Source organism: Protopterus annectens, chromosome 3.part0 (assembly GCF_019279795.1).
Source record: "Protopterus annectens isolate FY-2018-M chromosome 3.part0, PAN1.0, whole genome shotgun sequence".
NCBI classification, from domain to species: Eukaryota; Metazoa; Chordata; order Ceratodontiformes; family Protopteridae; genus Protopterus; species Protopterus annectens.
This window is the reverse complement of record NC_056731.1, coordinates 931,503,620-931,523,674: the sequence shown is the minus strand read 5'-3', so window position 1 is coordinate 931,523,674 and position 20,055 is coordinate 931,503,620. Positions and strand designations below refer to the sequence as shown.

Genomic DNA, 20,055 nt, shown 5'->3' with positions numbered 1-20,055 from the left:
TGGTACTGTAAGCTCTTGCTGAAGTATTCTCAGGTCATTATTTCCAATTCCGTCACCTCCCTGTGCTTTATTTGGATCCAGTTTGCATACTTCTTTTTCAATATAATCTAATTTGATTTCAGTATCTGAGGTTATCTGGATATCACTAGGACAACTTATCATCTCCTTTGTGGAATCAAACTGTTTTGCATAAGATTTTGTAAATATATCAATAATCTGTTGTGTCTGAGAATACATTTTATAATCCACACACAGTGTGAATTTGTATGACTTCACTCCTTCCACATCTTATGTATCTAAAAAAAGTTTCCTATTATGCTCCATATCTTCATATAAATTTTCTTCAAATTTTTCTTGATCTTTTCTCACTCTGTGCTTTATTTGTTTGTCCAGTTTGTTTATTTCAGTTTTCAAAGTTGTACTTTGACCTATTTTCCATGTCTTATATTTTCTGCCTCTCACCTGCTGCGGTAGCATTGTCGCCTCACAGTAAGATGCTGTCCGGTTCGATTCTCAGCTAGAGCGTCTTCTGCGTGGAGACATGCGTGAATGTGCGTACCTTCGTTGAAGGTTGTGCGTAACGGCTGGTAACTCGGCACGTAAAAATCAACTACCAATCATTAGCGGACCGGAGTTCCGCTGTGGCGACCCCTAACCGGGAAAAGCCGAAAGACGCAACAACCTTAATCAAGTAACTTGCCCTTATGGATATATATCCTTCTAACATTGCCTGCATAGATCCTGATGTTAAACATTTTTTTGATTTTTTTGTATTCAAACAATTTCTCTTTCAAAACTTTCCACATTCCTTCTGCAGTTTTTTTTTCCACTGAACGCAGCACTCCAATTAGTTTTACACAGTGAATGTTTTGCTTCCATATAATCTGTTATTAATCTTCTGTGTACTTGTTTAGATTTCAGTTTGGCAGAATTATCTACTCTTAACCTTTATAACTCCATGACCACTGCACATCAATGGTGGTAAAATCTGACATGAAGCAACAATAATTTCTTTAGGAACACAAACAATGTCTAGTATGTTCCATTCCCTGGTAGTTTTTTTTACAGTCTGTAGCAATTGTTGTTCCTGAATATATGTAGTGAATAGTTTCCTTACTAATGTTGTAGAATCAATATTATTCCAGTCTGTTTCTGGTAAATTTAAGTCTTCAACCACTATTATTTTCCCTCCTATGTTTTATGCAAGAAATTTATGAATTCTTGCAAGTCATCAGGACTTGAATTTGGTGGTCTTCACACTCCAACAACTTGTACATGTTCCAAGGTTGTCTTTATTGTGAAAGTTACACAATTTATAGTACTGGTGTTATCATTAAACATGTAATAACCACAGGTCTCATAACTATCTTTAATCCCTATCATAACACCTCCACCTGATTTTTGTTAGAATGTCTGTTACAATAAAAACATTTATACATTAAGAGAACTAGTTTCCAGTCATTGTTCTTTAACTATGTTTCACAAACAATAACATCAATCTTGTAGAAACATAGTACATTTTCCAATAATAAAAACAATATTATTAATGCTCCTTGCATAAACAACCAACAGATATGCATCAAATGTTGCTATCTGTGAACTGTTAAATTTTTGACCTGGCAAAAATACTGCCTTGTGTTTGTCAAAATATTACAAAATATATGTTGCAAAAATTCTCTTCCCTGATCTTGACAAGTGCACTCCATCCTGTCTGAACACGTATGTGCCCAAAATTAAGTTTGTATACTCTACACATTTCCATTTTTTTTAAACTGGACATTTTTTTTCATGCAAGTATTTACCCCCAAAAATTTTCATTCACAGTAACCTGACTCTCCTTTCTATATGTGATTTGTGCAAAATACAACCTAACACTTGTGCAAGCTATGTTATCTAAGAAGCTTGTAAGTTCCCAACTAACAGCCAGAGAGTGTCCTTGTGGATAAGATAATTTGTACCAACATGAATAAAAACAGATCCATACTTCTTAAGGCCTGTCTCACATTCTCTATTTTTCGTACTAGATAAAGCCTTAGAGGGAACTGTTCCAGGCAGATGGCACTACAATATATTCAAATACTTCCTTTGGCAATACTCCTATTATTCTGACACTTTTTTCTAAAAATGGCTCCTATGATCCTGGGCAAATGCTTTCCCATCATAAGACATGTCTTTGTAAACTCCTGTAAAATCCACTCTGTGTTACTTATCTCTCTTAACAAACTACTTGAACTCTTCTCTACCTGGTTTCAGCTGAAAGTAAATGTATCTCTAAAGATGACAATTAATAAACTTTATATTTTCTGATCTGTGTAAAATGAGCATCTGTAAACCCGTATTATGCTCTGTCATGCCTGCTCTTAACCATTAAGACAGACCTACTGCTGCCAGAAGCTCATACCTCCTTACATTTTGTAAGACTTTACCATGTATGGATACAGCCCCTTCTCCCTCATAAACTGAGCAGTCATCTGTAACAACATAAGTAGACTTGCTTTACCATCACCTAGATTTACCCATCACTGTGCCTTTTACAACACTTCCAAGTAGATACTGACTGGTTAACTTAAGCATATCTCTCTCTCTCCTCTGTCACCTACCGGATCCTGCATAACCAGGTCTCTCAGACACTTGTTTATCTACAGAATCCCCTTAGATGACCAAACAAATTCTCCACCCCCAAAACTTAGAGCAATACGACTGCCAGTGCCAACAGACATCATACACCTTCTACTTGGAACACCAGATATTCCTAACAAAGTTTTCACCAGTCATGGATCTTTCACATCTCAGAGATACAAGTATTTTCTCTGCTTTTCCAAGTGTCTTTTTTATGCTATCACTGTGTCCTCTTGTTTTCCCACTTACTGGCCTCGCCTCTCCATCATGATTTATTGCTCTGTCTGTCGCTTTTTACTGTCCACTCCTTTTCCCCTTTCCTCATCAATGCATCTTTGCTCTCACCTATCATGTTGCTTGTTGTCAGTTTTAAGTTGATGTTTTCTACTTTGTTGTACTCTCTTCTGTATACTGCTGTTACCTGCCTACGTTTTCAAGTCTTGACATAGTCATGCATGTAGCTGACCAATGACAGCACTGTTCACTTCCTATCCTGTATCCAAGCCTACTCTGAGCTGAGCTGCAGCTTTAACTTACTAGTTACTGTTTAGTATTCTGCTAATGTACTATCATACATTTGACTGAAAACTAGCATTGCATTTCTGATGACCTGTTAATAAAATCATACATTTTACATTTGCTGTCTTGCAGCATAACCTACTATTAATAAACTAACCAAACACCAATTTACTAAAATAAAGCAGAGCAGAATTCTCTTTAATATAGTTAGTATGATGCACCCAACTAAAGTGCAGTGTATTATACTGTAATGCAGTTATAATGTAGTACACTGTAGTAAGGTGTATCTCACTAAAGTACAGTGTAATTCACTATAACATATTCTACAACAATTTAGCTAGTGCAGTGCACTTCATTGCAGTACAATGTACATTGCTGTAGCACAGTGTACCTCAGTGCAGCATAATCTCTGTCACTACAGCACAATATAAATGACTTCTACACACAGCACTTCAGTGCAACACAATCCACATTACAAAAGCAAAGTGCACATCACCATAATACATCCATGTCACTATAGTATACTGCACCTCACTGTTCCACAGATGATATCACTACAGTACACTGTAATTCACTATAGCACATTCCATACCACTGTAGCACAATGTACCTCAATGTTGTACAGTCCACATCAGTGTAGCAAGTGCTTCACTGTAGCATGAGGCACCTCAATGCAGTTTGCTGCACTTTGCTATAGCATGGTCCACATCAGTGTTATTCACTGCACACTACAGTACAGTCCACATCACTGTAGAACATTGCACTTTGCTACAGTATAGTCCACATCACTGTAGTGCACTGTAGTGCAGTCCACATCACTGTTGATCACTGCACTTCAGTGTAGCATAGTCCACATCACAGTAGTACCCTGCACTTTGCTACAGTACAGGCCACATCAATGTAGTGCACTGCACTTCTCTGTAGCATAGTCTACATCACAATAGAAGCATAAAAACAAGAGTGCACCAATGACTGTGTTGATTCGAAGATATCACAAAAAACGAACAGCTACAGCTGGTTGACCATTTATTGTAAAACACGAAACAGGATCCAAAAGTAAGCGCTTTCACGTCCCACAGTGACGCTTCATCAGACTTCATAAATTACTCAAAAAGTGCGCTCTTTATATACAACTTATGTCATGTGTTAAAATGAGTTAATTACAAGTATTTAGAACATTCCATTTTTCAATAAAACTCGGTTTAACTCATACATTGCTGGAACACCTAAACCTTATAAAACATAGATACCTCATTAAAAACTGAGTTGTATAAGGTATGTAAAAAATATATATATATGCTTATGTATATGTCCTATAGTACACAAAAATAAAAATAAAAACTAATGCTTTAAGGGTCGTGCTGCCAAACATGGTTTCAATGTGATTTTCTCATTCAATCCATGAATGTGTGCTTGCAACCTCACCACCCATCTATTTTCTAATTCCTCTAACTTATTTTTAAAATTGCCTAACCTATGTGTCCTTTGTAATTTCTCAAGACTTTAAATTTAAAAACATGTCTAAGTCCATTATCAAGAATGTGTTTGGCCAGAGCATTGTTAGTATTTTCTTTGTGTATAGCATATATATGCTCCCTAATTCGCTCTCTCAGTGTCCTATTAGTTTTACCTATATAGAACTTGTAACATTCTTGACACTGAGCTAAATAGACTACATCCGTAGTCCTACAATCTGCGTAACCTTGAAACCTATATACATGATTGGTGATGGGGTGTTCAAAAGTTTGATGAACATCTATATATTGACACTGATTACAAGAACGACAAGGAAATGTGCCTATTCTATTAGACATATTGAAATCTACTCTAGTGTTATCATAGCACACAATCCTTTTAAGAGATTTCATATTCTTATAAGCTATGTTAGGTTGGTCAGTCACTAGCTCTCTGATATGATCATCATGTGTAAGTAGTCTCCAGTTATTGCTGATAATTCGCTTAATATGACTATTTCTATTGGTATAGGAGATGGTAAGCCTATTCTTGACTGGTTGCTTCGAACCCGTCACAATGGACGAAGGTTCTCTGTCAACCCTATGAAAAAACGGAGTTCCCTTGTCAGTTCTATGTTTACCACTTTTCAAAATAGCTCCCTGTACCTCTTTGGTCCTATAGCCTCTAGATGTAAAGTTATTAGCCAACTTGGCCACATGTTGCCCATAGACATCATCCTGTGTGGTTAGCCTAGATAATCTCATGGCTTGGTTTTCAACAACATTAGAATATACATGGCGGGGATGCATGCTGGTTCGATGTAATAAATTGTTCCTCCAACATGTCTTTCTAAACAACTCTGTATTGATACCCATATTTGTCTTTGTTAACTTCACATCAAGAAATTCAATAACTTCTCTAGAATATGTGCTCTCAAACTCTAAGAAACTTGTTGTACCATTGATATATTGGACAAACTGTTGTAACTGCTGTTCTGTTCCCCTCCACACAAGGAAAACATCGTCCACAAAACGACTATAATATTTAAGATGTTCTGAGTAGTCTGAGTTCCCCAAAACATATGCTCCCTCCCAATATGCCAATACCATATTGGCATATGAGTTTGCACATGGGGTCCCCATTGCTACCCCCTTCTTTTGTAGGTAATATGTCCTATCATACAACATTACATTATTCTCAAGAATAATTTCTAATAATAATGTCCATCTAATAATCAAATTATTACTTATGTTATTCTCAAGTAAAAATAATCTTACATACTCAATGCCTATTGTATTGGGTACAGATGTAAACAAGGATTTAACATCTAATGTCACAAAAAAGTCATTCTCGTCAATGTTCTCTAATTTATTAGAATTGGCCAAGCTCTCAAGGAAATGTTCTGTATCTTTCAATATGTATTTAGATTTATTAACTACAGGTTTAAACATTTTATCTAATATATCGATAGTGGCTCTGTCAGCCATCCCTTACTCGAGACAATGGGTCTCAGTGGGGGGGTCAAATAAATTCTTGTGTACCTTAGGAAGTCCCCTGAAAGTGGGAACCAATGGACTTTCCACTATGAAATATTTGTACAACTCAAAATTAAGGACATTGCTCAATAATAAGTCATATAAATGCCCGTGAACATTCTTCATTAACATATTAAGAGAACTACCATTCAACATTTGATAAGTTTCATTGTCTGATAGCATATGTTCCATTTTGTCATTATACATCTCCTTATCTAATACAACAATTGCTCCTCCTTTGTCTGCCTGTCTAATAATAATGTCCATGTTATTCTGTAAACTTGTAATGGCCTCCTTCTCATCTTTAGTAGTGTTGTAAAAATCTGGTTTCACATAACCGTTGTTGTAAAGTTTGTATAAGTCACTTTCACAAGCTCGTTCAAACGCGTCCAACATAGAATTATGTGGAGGCATGAACGTGGATGGCTTATTAAATTGTTTGAGATTACTACTATCGCGCTTATCATCATCACCAAACAATAGCTTTAAACCAATACTTCTTGTAAACAATTTGATATCCATGATAATATCCGCTACATCTGTAAAACATGAAGGGATGAAACTCAATCCCTTGTTTAAAATAGACACTTCATGCTTGGTAAGCACATACCTGGAGATATTGAGAACTAAGTTCTCTGTATCGGTTTCAATGCTTTTCTCTGTTGTAGGTATGTCTCCTCCGTACTTTTTCTTTTCCCCTGCCTGTTGTTTAATGACCAAGTCCTGTTCTCGAAGGACTGTATGGGTAACGGAAGAATCGGAAAACCCTCTGGTTCCAAAAAAACTTCTTCCGTATCTATATTTAGAAATGAGTCAATGGTGGGCTGCTTTTTACGGACATCCTTGTTGATAGTAACTTCCAGAGAACGAGACACATCGCGTAAAGGTGGACCTGACTCCCCTTCCAAATGAATCATGGCTTCCACTGTAACTTGCCGTTTGGCGTTGTAGTTAGGCTGCGCCGCATGCACGACAACCTTTGAATTCCTTGCTTCTTGGTTGGAAAGCCCTGCCTTCAGAACTTCGGCTGATGTCATAATGGGCGTATTAGACTGTATTCCTCCTGCTCCATTTGAATGTTTGTGAAAAGGCATAGTACGATTAACCTCATTACGAGGGTATTTAGGATTCTTGTCCCTCGGCCAAGAAAACACTTGGCCCTTTTGGAAGTCTAAGAAGTCCCTCTCCAACTTCCTTTTTTTATCTTGTAGTGATTTATTGTCAAATGTAGATAACATCATTCTCAAATCATTATTCAGAATCTCAAGTTCTTTAACATTAAGTATCTTGACTAATTCCATTTCCAAACTCCCAATCTCAAGCTTAAGTGCTTTCTCTAATTGTTCATACTGCTCAATCAAAATCTTTATGTATGCAAAACTTGTTTCAAGATTGAGTTTTTGCCATTTCGCCAAAAGCTCCAGATAGGCTGTGCCGAAGGTGGGCATTTTAAGTATTCTTAAGCCCCTGGGAACGAGCTTGAAACTGAGGCACGCCTCCATATGTAGCTTTTGCCATTGTACACTTTTTAGTTTTTGTACCTTCGTCTCAAGCCGCCTTGTAGTTAAAATAATGTCCATATCATGTTGCATTCTATTACGTTCATTGTCATTACTGCATAGTTCTTTCATTGACAATTTAAGTAAAGGATTATTACTTATCTCGGTAAAGTCACGTAAACTGATAAGTCCATTATACTCAGAGGTTTGTATCTCCTCCAATGAAGTAGGTTCCACAGCCATGTCCCACGCAATAAATCACAAAAGCAGTATCAGGAACAGAAATGAAAATTACCGGGTAAAGCACTCTGTAGTAGTGGCAGTCAGGATAGAAGCATAAAAACAAGACTGCCACTACTACAGAGTGCTTTACCCGGTAATTTTCATTTCTGTTCCTGATACTGCTTTTGTGATTTATTGCGTGGGACATGGCTGTGGAACCTACTTCATTGGAGGAGATACAAACCTCTGAGTATAATGGACTTATCAGTTTACGTGACTTTACCGAGATAAGTAATAATCCTTTACTTAAATTGTCAATGAAAGAACTATGCAGTAATGACAATGAACGTAATAGAATGCAACATGATATGGACATTATTTTAACTACAAGGCGGCTTGAGACGAAGGTACAAAAACTAAAAAGTGTACAATGGCAAAAGCTACATATGGAGGCGTGCCTCAGTTTCAAGCTCGTTCCCAGGGGCTTAAGAATACTTAAAATGCCCACCTTCGGCACAGCCTATCTGGAGCTTTTGGCGAAATGGCAAAAACTCAATCTTGAAACAAGTTTTGCATACATAAAGATTTTGATTGAGCAGTATGAACAATTAGAGAAAGCACTTAAGCTTGAGATTGGGAGTTTGGAAATGGAATTAGTCAAGATACTTAATGTTAAAGAACTTGAGATTCTGAATAATGATTTGAGAATGATGTTATCTACATTTGACAATAAATCACTACAAGATAAAAAAAGGAAGTTGGAGAGGGACTTCTTAGACTTCCAAAAGGGCCAAGTGTTTTCTTGGCCGAGGGACAAGAATCCTAAATACCCTCGTAATGAGGTTAATCGTACTATGCCTTTTCGCAAACATTCAAATGGAGCAGGAGGAATACAGTCTAATACGCCCATTATGACATCAGCCGAAGTTCTGAAGGCAGGGCTTTCCAACCAAGAAGCAAGGAATTCAAAGGTTGTCGTGCATGCGGCGCAGCCTAACTACAACGCCAAACGGCAAGTTACAGTGGAAGCCATGGTTCATTTGGAAGGGGAGTCAGGTCCACCTTTACGTGATGTGTCTCGTTCTCTGGAAGTTACTATCAACAAGGATGTCCGTAAAAAGCAGCCCACCATTGACTCATTTCTAAATATAGATACGGAAGAAGATTTTTTGGAACCAGAGGGTTTTCCGATTCTTCCGTTACCCATACAGTCCTTCGAGAACAGGACTTGGTCATTAAACAACAGGCAGGGGAAAAGAAAAAGTACCGAGGAGACATACCTACAACAGAGAAAAGCATTGAAACCGATACAGAGAACTTAGTTCTCAATATCTCCAGGTATGTGCTTACCAAGCATGAAGTGTCTATTTTAAACAAGGGATTGAGTTTCATCCCTTCATGTTTTACAGATGTAGCGGATATTATCATGGATATCAAATTGTTTACAAGAAGTATTGGTTTAAAGCTATTGTTTGGTGATGATGATAAGCGCAATAGTAGTAATCTCAAACAATTTAATAAGCCATCCATGTTCATGCCTCCACATAATTCTATGTTGGACGCGTTTGAACGAGCTTGTGAAAGTGACTTATACAAACTTTACAACAACGGTTATGTGAAACCAGATTTTTACAACACTACTAAAGATGAGAAGGAGGCCATTACAAGTTTACAGAATAACATGGACATTATTATTAGACAGGCAGACAAAGGAGGAGCAATTGTTGTATTAGATAAGGAGATGTATAATGACAAAATGGAACATATGCTATCAGACAATGAAACTTATCAAATGTTGAATGGTAGTTCTCTTAATATGTTAATTAAGAATGTTCACGGGCATTTATATGACTTATTATTGAGCAATGTCCTTAATTTTGAGTTGTACAAATATTTCATAGTGGAAAGTCCATTGGTTCCCACTTTCAGGGGACTTCCTAAGGTACACAAGAATTTATTTGACCCCCCACTGAGACCCATTGTCTCGAGTAAGGGATGGCTGACAGAGCCACTATCGATATATTTAGATAAAATGTTTAAACCTGTAGTTAATAAATCTAAATACATATTGAAAGATACAGAACATTTCCTTGAGAGCTTGGCCAATTCTAATAAATTAGAGAACATTGACGAGAATGACTTTTTTGTGACATTAGATGTTAAATCCTTGTTTACATCTATACCCAATACAATAGGCATTGAGTATGTAAGATTATTTTTACTTGAGAATAACATAAGTAATAATTTGATTATTAGATGGACATTATTATTAGAAATTATTCTTGAGAATAATGTAATGTTGTATGATAGGACATATTACCTACAAAAGAAGGGGGTAGCAATGGGGACCCCATGTGCAAACTCATATGCCAATATGGTATTGGCATATTGGGAGGGAGCATATGTTTTGGGGAACTCAGACTACTCAGAACATCTTAAATATTATAGTCGTTTTGTGGACGATGTTTTCCTTGTGTGGAGGGGAACAGAACAGCAGTTACAACAGTTTGTCCAATATATCAATGGTACAACAAGTTTCTTAGAGTTTGAGAGCACATATTCTAGAGAAGTTATTGAATTTCTTGATGTGAAGTTAACAAAGACAAATATGGGTATCAATACAGAGTTGTTTAGAAAGACATGTTGGAGGAACAATTTATTACATCGAACCAGCATGCATCCCCGCCATGTATATTCTAATGTTGTTGAAAACCAAGCCATGAGATTATCTAGGCTAACCACACAGGATGATGTCTATGGGCAACATGTACAAGTTGGCTAATAACTTTACATCTAGAGGCTATAGGACCAAAGAGGTACAGGGAGCTATTTTGAAAAGTGGTAAACATAGAACTGACAAGGGAACTCCGTTTTTTCATAGGGTTGACAGAGAACCTTCGTCCATTGTGACGGGTTCGAAGCAACCAGTCAAGAATAGGCTTACCATCTCCTATACCAATAGAAATAGTCATATTAAGCGAATTATCAGCAATAACTGGAGACTACTTACACATGATGATCATATCAGAGAGCTAGTGACTGACCAACCTAACATAGCTTATAAGAATATGAAATCTCTTAAAAGGATTTTGTGCTATGATAACACTAGAGTAGATTTCAATATGTCTAATAGAATAGGCACATTTCCTTGTCGTTCTTGTAATCAGTGTCAATATATAGATGTTCATCAAACTTTTGAACACCCCATCACCAATCATGTATATAGGTTTCAAGGTTACGCAGATTGTAGGACTACGGATGTAGTCTATTTAGCTCAGTGTCAAGAATGTTACAAGTTCTATATAGGTAAAACTAATAGGACACTGAGAGAGCGAATTAGGGAGCATATATATGCTATACACAAAGAAAATACTAACAATGCTCTGGCCAAACACATTCTTGATAATGGACTTAGACATGTTTTTAAATTTAAAGTCTTGGAGAAATTACAAAGGACACATAGGTTAGGCAATTTTAAAAATAAGTTAGAGGAATTAGAAAATAGATGGGTGGTGAGGTTGCAAGCACACATTCATGGATTGAATGAGAAAATCACATTGAAACCATGTTTGGCAGCACGACCCTTAAAGCATTAGTTTTTATTTTTATTTTTGTGTACTATAGGACATATACATAAGCATATATATATATTTTTTACATACCTTATACAAGTCAGTTTTTAATGAGGTATCTATGTTTTATAAGGTTTAGGTGTTCCAGCAATGTATGAGTTAAACCGAGTTTTATTGAAAAATGGAATGTTCTAAATACTTGTAATTAACTCATTTTAACACATGACATAAGTTGTATATAAAGAGCGCACTTTTTGAGTAATTTATGAAGTCTGATGAAGCGTCACTGTTGGACGTGAAAGCGCTTACTTTTGGATCCTGTTTCGTGTTTTACAATAAATGGTCAACCAGCTGTAGCTGTTCATTTTTTGTGATATCTTCGAATCAACACAGTCATTGGTGCACTCTTGTTTTTATGCTTCTATCTTGACTGCCACCACTACAGAGTGCTTTACCCGGTAATTTTCATTTCTGTTCCCCATAGTCTACATCACTGCCGTACACTGCATTTTGCTACAGTACAGTCCACATTAGTGCACTGCACAATAATTCCCTGTGGTGCAGTCCATATTTAGAGCAGTAACCTGCTCTTCATTACAAAACCAACAGCTTCACTTCCCCACAGTGTCCTTCATTAAAGTACATAATTTATATATTTTAGTGTTACTGTTTTTAACTAAGTATATGTGCTTCTCCATAGACCCTTTTCAGACGTCACCTGGGCCACAAGAGTAAAGGTAAGTACAACATATAAACATAATGGACAGTTAAATTTAACCACTCAAGCAGCATGTTTTTGGAATGCAACTAGAGGTGGACTTTCAGCATGATTCCATAATGCCTAGATCAGGATGTCCAATATACAGCAGCTAAGACTAAATCCCCAAAACACAAATCTCACTGCTATAAGCAAGTACAGCCTAAGACTGACTGATGTCAAGTTCTTGCATGTCAGGGACCTAAAGACAAAACAAGGAAAGCTCAAGGATAAAGATTCATGACTACCATTAATTTACACTAAGTAATTTTACCTTTATGCCACATCCATTAGAGGAATGATGAGACTTCTGTTTGTCTAATGAACTGTCTCTTGCTTTGTTTTCAGTGTAGCCAAATCTTGTACTCCTCTTGTCTTGCAGTGAGCCAACGCTAGAACCGTACTCAGAAACTGGCATGCCACCCAGAGATAGCTGTTTCTGAACCTTCTTGTTTAGTTCTTCAATTGTCATGTTTGTCCCCGGTATTTTGTCATCATGTAGCACATTCAGAGTTAAAGTAGGCCTGATAGGTATCAGTACATTAGCCCAGCAAGGACAGAGTGGGTAAGTTGGCATATGATACAGTTTCTGGCTACAGTGACATTGCAGAGTTGGATAAACAGCAGGGGTATGAAGGCTGTAAGCTGTAAAAAACTTAGTATCATTGCTTCCTGAGGTTCTGTAAGCAGAGGTCACACTACGTGGATAGTCGGGACTGCATTTGAAAATGTTCTGCCTTGCTTCGAGGGGCATCTGAAGTTCTAGGATGATACGTTCACTGAGAGGAAGTGGAATCCACACAGCCACACCAGGAGGGACATTATGTGTCTTACCATTCCAGAAATTTATGATTATGCCATCATTACTGTCATCCTCTGTAACAACACAATTTCATAAAATATGTTAACAAAAACAGCAACAATAATCACATAATGACTTGCACACCAGAGCAAGGTACGGGTTATATAAAGATGAACAAAAAAAAAAAAAAAGACAGAAACAAAAAACACAAAACTGCAAATACTATATTTTATTCCACCATCTTTGCCTTGACAGTTTTTGACAACTGTTAGGGATTTTGCCCTCCACTGTGGGAGGGGTAAGTTTAGGCTCATATTTTATAGTCAGTAGAATCCTCAGCTGAGATGAAGCTGGTGTTTACTACTGTCAGCTGTAACAGCACGACAGAGCTCTGGCTCAAACAACCCTCATATTTCAGCTACTCCTTCAAGAAGGATATGCTTCTCGGTGTAGTTCATCCAGAGTTACAAAAAGGAAGTTTGGGCCCAGAGAGAGGTACCCATTTTGAACCTTTGGTTGGGTTTCACAGCAATTTATCTGTCACATAAAGTTGCTTTATAAAACACAAAGTATAAACTTCTTTATATATTTGTTAGCTGACACATTTCTCAGCTGTGATGACTATGTTTAATTTCAATATGCAGGGTTACATGATGCACTTTGCTTTAACTAATGTGGCTACAGGATTTAACCACTGAATATGCACATGTGCATTTTTTCCTTTCTGTATATATATATATATGTCTTTGTGCATAAACACACACACACACACACACACACACACACACACACACACACACACACACACACACACACACACACACACACACACACACACACACACACATATATATGAAAGTACAATTGTATAAGTTGCACTTACCACAATAGTAGATGTTGAAATTCCTCAATGCTGCAGTAGCCCTGGTAATGGTTGAGCACTAACTACAAAATCTTCTCCATTGGTTAACGTAAGGCTTCCTAGTACCATGACTTCTTGCCTTATTTAGTACTTGCTGCACTTCCTTAAGAAAATGTTCCTAAAAGGTATTAGGATTGAATCATCCAGACAGTCAGTTGAAGTTGTGTGATATTTGGGTGTATCAATGTGCCCGTCTTGTGTGAGTACATTCAATATGTGAGGAAGCTTGTAGTAATTGCCCTTGGCCATTTCTGTAAGGAGGGTGAACCAGTGCTGTCTGGGCCAGATGGAAGCCACCAAAATAATTTTTGGACCCCTTCTGAATCTTCAGAATGACACTGGATATTAGAAGAAAAGGGGGAAATGCATACAGGAACATTCCCAACCACGGGAATACAAGTTCATCTCCTTTCCAGGCCTGTCCTCATAGAGTCCTGATGCAGGATTTACTTATTAGTTTGTTTTGAAAGGAGGTGAACAGATCTATTTGAAGTGTTCCCCACAACTGGATCAATTCCCAGAAGATTTCTTCATTCAAGTTCTTTTTGTGATGATATGTCCTGATTCTGCTCAGCTTGTTTGCCACTATATTTTGTTCTGACTGTATATACGATGCTTGGAAGGTTATACAATGCCGCAGGACTAAATCCCATGACACTGTAGCCATCTTACACAGGGGGTAGGGTCTGGAGCTCGCTGTTTGTTTATGTAGCACAACACTGTGATATTGTAATGGTCTCAGATACCACAGGTGATAAAGAGATTCTATAGCACGGATCACTGCTAACATCTCTTTGACATTTATGTGCCTCTGTTCTCTCTGAATTTTCCCATGGGCCTCACATGTTTACCATTATAGAAACTGCTCCCCAAGCAAAAACTAAGGCATCTCACTGTCCTCCACCAATGCAGTTCTTTCTTGGCAAAGCCCAAAATTGGAATCTGAAAACCCCAGAGGATGAGAATGCTGGGTCCACATGTTCTTTTTTGTTTGTTTGTTTTTTAACATCGGGTTTTTATCATGTATAACCTGGCGATGGTAGAGGTTGATTATTTTGTCTTAAAAAAGCAGTGGGGAGGGTTTGTAAGTTTCATAATGTGGGGCTTGAAAAATCATAGTAACTCCCTGAATTAGTTTCCCTGTGTCATCAAACTGTTTGAGAACCTGAGTAGCAGCAGAGCCAAACAAAACCTCCTTGATTAGAGTTTAAAATCTTACTCTTTACCTCATTGAAAAACTTCTGGATATGTCACCAGGCATATTGTCTCAAAACAGTAGCCCTAGACAGAGTATCTGCACTATCCTACATACTCTTCAAAGCATGTCTAGACACCTGAGACAGGTAAGAAATTGAAGGATTGAGATAGGACGTACATTCTGAAGGAAATGTGTCAGAACAATCCCTCATCTGACAGCAAAGAAGAAAATTCTCTTATGAAATCTAATACCTTACTTTCCAGTCTGCAGAGGAAGGGTTGGTATTAATAAGAGGTATGCCATTTTTGGGAACTGAAGGCTGAAGATCATAGTTATTGCAAGCAGTATTTAGCAAATACTCCATTTAGCACATACTCCATGGCTGGCATAATAGGAGGAATGAGTGTAGCGTGAGGTAAATCAACTTGCAGCACATCGTAATATCTCCTCAGTTTTAGGGGAACATCCACCTGTTCCCACAAAAATACAACAGTCATCCTGGAACTTGCCTTAGAAAATGAAAACTCATCTAAGGCAATTGGGGAAGACAAACTTTCCTCTGAATCATAGTTTTGGGGTTGACAATCAGGCAAAGAAAAAACTCTGTCTCTATCAGAATCCTCTAACATGTTTTCTTTTAGAATATATTGACCTAGTTAATCTTCTAGTATGGATTTCTGCTCTCTAGGATAGAAAGCTGCAATAAACTCTTGGCTAAGGCAAGAAAATTATCCTGATGAACAGAAAAAATGTCTTTGGATAAGCCATGTGGAACCTTTTTTTTCTAGAGGCATTTCTTGAAGGAGATCATGTGAGAGATGGTACTTCATCTTGGACAAGAGGTCGCTTTCCCAAGCAAAATACCCAGACCCAAAGGAGATGGTTCTCGCATGCCTGGACTGAACACTGGTACAGCCACAGAGGATGTAGCTAACCCATAATCCATAGTGGTGGAAGGGACTAAACCTGAGGAATCCAGAGAAACCAGTGAGCAGTCTGATGAACAAGAAATGGGCATTGCAGAGTCACTTGCCATCAGCTGAGGCACTGTCTAACCTACTGTGTAGGAAATGGCTCCTATTCTGATGTGTTTTCCTTTTTAGGTACTGCAGGAGAAGAAAGAACAGAACCAGTATAAGAATCCACCTTGTAGCACAGGAGGAAGTCTGATAGCTAATTGGTTAGAAGGTGAGTGCTCACAAGTAGCACACACACTTACACTTCCTCACACAGTCCCTCAAAATTCAAAAGTAAAAGCACAAGCATTATGCTAAAAACCAGTCAGAACTCTAAGTCCCTTTCACAGACAGTGCATTGAGAGAAAAACAAAGAAATGAAAAGGTGTCACAAACTCTACAAAAACATCAAACATAGAATGCATTTCTAGATATTTAAACACACTGTCTTTAAGCAAAATGTCTCAAGCAGTAACAATATTAAGATAAGAAGTCATAAAGTATACATAGGACCCAAAACACTCAGTGTTTGAAGTACATAAAGACACTTCCCAATCTTTAAACCCTTACACTTCAGTTAAAATGTCTCAAAAGCCATACATTTTGTCACAGGAGCAACTTCAATATTCAATAATAAGCCCCATTCTACAAATAGCAGTTTTTGTCTAGAAAATTTTGATACTAATAAAATAACAGGTATTTCATAGAAAATAAAAAATACATCAAAATATTTAAAAAAGCAATATATTCTGTGTGGAAGGCAGGCAGGACTGCAGCCCCCCAGCTGTACAAAAGAAAGAAAAGTAAAAACAAAGAAAAATTAAAATAAATAAATAAATAAAACAACAAATGCAGCATCCTGGAACTCGCTCATGCACACTTGCGGCGTTTCCACAGTCTGGACTGCTGCTGAATCAGTCTGGAGTATGCACGCAGAATCTGGACTGCTGGTGAGACAGTCTGGATTAGGAAGACAGCTTGCAACACCAAATAGCCCAGAAGTCTATGCAGTTACAACTGCATAGACTGGAAGGGGATTGGACTGCAATGTCTGCAGGCTTGCTTCTCTCGCCTGTGCTGCTTGACGGGAAGATCTGCTCTCGCAGGTGATGGATAGTGCTCTGGAAAGTAGGATACTTAACAGTGCTCTCCCCCGGAGATGCTTGGACTGTGTGTTTGAAGCAGGAATAGTGCCCTGTGTGTGTGTGTGTGTGTGTGTGTGTGTGTGTGTGTGTGTGTGTGTGTGTGTGTGTGTGTGTGTGTGTGTGTGTAATGCTTCAGTTAAATACACATGGTGGCTAAAGAGAACTTAGGAATATCCCTGGTGGCTAGACTCAAACCCTGTACCTTGGGAGTACGTAAAAAGAGCTTCAGTTCCCTACCCACCACCACTTGTGACATTTTTGCCTCATATTTGTGTTCTGTTCTGTTCCTCATAAAATCTCTGGTTTTCTGCATTTTGAATTCACTAAATAATGACAGGCATTTGAATTTCAGACTTCAAATTCTTCCGAAAGTACATGGTAACACAAAACCTTTTATTCTAGCAATTTTCTGTTTATAAGATCAATATTTGAGAGTTGCCCCTATTTTGGGGGCTGTATTCCCCCATTATTGGCTTTGTCCAGGTTTTTTGTACTAAGAGGTTGAGAGCTATGGTGAGAACTGAATTCACTAAATATGTTTGGGGGCTGTATTCCCCCATTATTGGCTTTGTCTAGGTGTTTTGTGCTAAGAGGTTGAGCGCTATGGTGAGAACTGAATTCACTGAATGATAACCATTTAAGTTTCAGTCTACCTGTCTTTCAAGAAACCGCTGAGTTGGCATAGTGGTATGTTGCTGTGACTGTAGTGCACAGGGCCCTGAGTTCAAGACTTGGCAGTGAAATGCATAGTGATAGCACAGCATTTTGTTCTAGCAACCTTGCAAGATTATACAAGCTATGTTTAAAATGTGTCCCTTGTTTTTGGGCTTTTGTCCCCAATAAATTTTGGCTTTTTCCAGATTTCTTGTGCTTCAAAGTTGAGAGATACAGTTGAGTGTGGAGTGGATTTTACAAGGAGATGAGAGCTTGAAGAGAAGTTTAGTGCTGCTTATGCTGAGTCTGCTTGCATTGTTAATAGCACAACAGGTAGTGTATTTGCTTTTGATGCAGAAGGCTGTGGGTTCTACTCCCACAGTATATAGATGCATTGCTGATACAGTACTGTGCTGTACTTTTAAAGGGGGTGGATACTGCAGTCCTGAGAATGTCCCCTTTGGTGGAGATAACTAGTAATGATGAACCTGTTATCAGTTTGCCATCCATTCTCTATTGCAATATTACTAGCTTGTCATTTTTTTAAAATAACATAGGCAATTTATTCCTCAAGGGCAACAGGCACTTTATTTGTAGATGAAAAAATGCAATATAAAGTTGTTTGCTAGCAGCAACCTCTTCATTAGTTACAGATCTCTTTAATGAGGAATTATTTAGATGACTTACTTCTGCAGAGATTGTGCATATTTACTGAAACTGGTGGATTGTAGAAGTTTGAGTAGACTTTTATGATAGAAATACTCTGAATTGGGCAGTTTTGTCCTTATTGGCAATGCATTTTGATTCATTGTTTACTGGAAAAAATGTTCAAAACAATAAATTTAAACTGCCCTCTAACAACTGTACTGTATTATACAAGGAATATAATTTAATACAATCAGGAAGGTGTATCACAGAACACATGTATGGTTCCTGTGCAAGGGGCCTATGATTTGAAAACAGCCCAAAGTTAATCTTTATCTGCCACTGGCCAGAGGAATTTTCTTTGAATGTGGGTTTCAATGCTGTTTCAATGAATGTGAGTTTCAAGGGCAGAGAAGTTTTAATGCTAAGTCTATTTTCATTGTGAGACTGCATTGCTTTGTTTAGCAAATGTCTATTAGTGTTTGTGCTGTAAACTGTAAAATAAAACTTTTAAAAGAAATCCAAATCATCATAGAAGTAAGGCAGTATGCACATTACAGTGTTTACGGTAAATGGGGCAAAATAGCCAAGTAATGGGACACTGGAACAGCTGCAGGGGGGAGGCCCCATTCGACCATGATTTTGTGAGGGGGGGGGGCAGCAAACTCAGACAGCTGCGGCTGAACTATACCTCTTAACTGTCCAGATTTTTGCAGAATGAATAGATTTTTGCTTCTTATTTTTGGTTTGTTCCTCATAAAATTTGTGGTTTTCTGGCAAATCATTTAGGAATGAAGTCAGTAAATAATGACAGACATTGAGTTTCAGACTTCATACTCTTCAGAAAAATGCATGCTTAAGCAAGACCTGTTTTTCTGTCAATTTCTAAGTTTATATAAGAGCAATTTTTAGTACTGTTTGTATGTACCCCCAGTATATTTGGCTTTGTCCAGATTTCCTGCATTAAGAGGTTGAGAGGTAAGCGCAAATAAATCGCTTTATAGAATTAGGTATATCCACACCTCTCAGTTGTCCCCAATTTTGGCTCAAAATGTTGCTCTCTCCCTATTAATCCCTCCGCAAAATGGCAAATTTGGAAGAAAACATGGAGAGTTTACAATTAATAAATAACTGTAATGATCAGAGTTATAGATTACTTTTAATTTCAAAAATGCATGTAGATTCTCTTATTTTGTCAGCTGCTCAAGTTAACAGTACTAATATTTAAAAAAGTGTCCCTTCTTTGACAAGTTACCAGCTGTATTGTGTGGCTATTTTACATTTTTGCATCACATTTCTGGTCCATTTTTCATAAAATAGTGCTTTGTCTAGCAAATTAATGGAAAATCATTAAAGATTGAAGTTAGAAAATAATGAGAGACATTTGAGTTTCAGATTTCATACTCTTCAGAAAATCCATACTAATGCAAGACCTACTATTATGTTATCTTTCTAAGTTTATAAGAGCAATATTTAAAAATTGTTCTTATTTTTGGGCCTTTGTCCCATTTCTGTTTATGGCTTTGTACAGATTCCTTGTTCTGAGGCTGAGAGG

At 37.6% G+C, this 20,055-nt stretch overlaps 1 protein-coding gene across 2 annotated transcripts in view; it reads right to left on the bottom strand.

Annotated features, from left to right (window-relative positions):
• Positions 1–20,055, bottom strand: part of LOC122796635 — a 563,252-nt gene that overhangs the window by 146,787 nt on the left and 396,410 nt on the right. For both annotated transcript variants that reach the window (XM_044065262.1, XM_044065263.1), the window contains exon 6: positions 12,453–13,054. In XM_044065262.1, the coding sequence (XP_043921197.1) occupies positions 12,453–13,054 (602 nt within the window). The remainder of the gene's footprint in view (positions 1–12,452; positions 13,055–20,055) is intronic.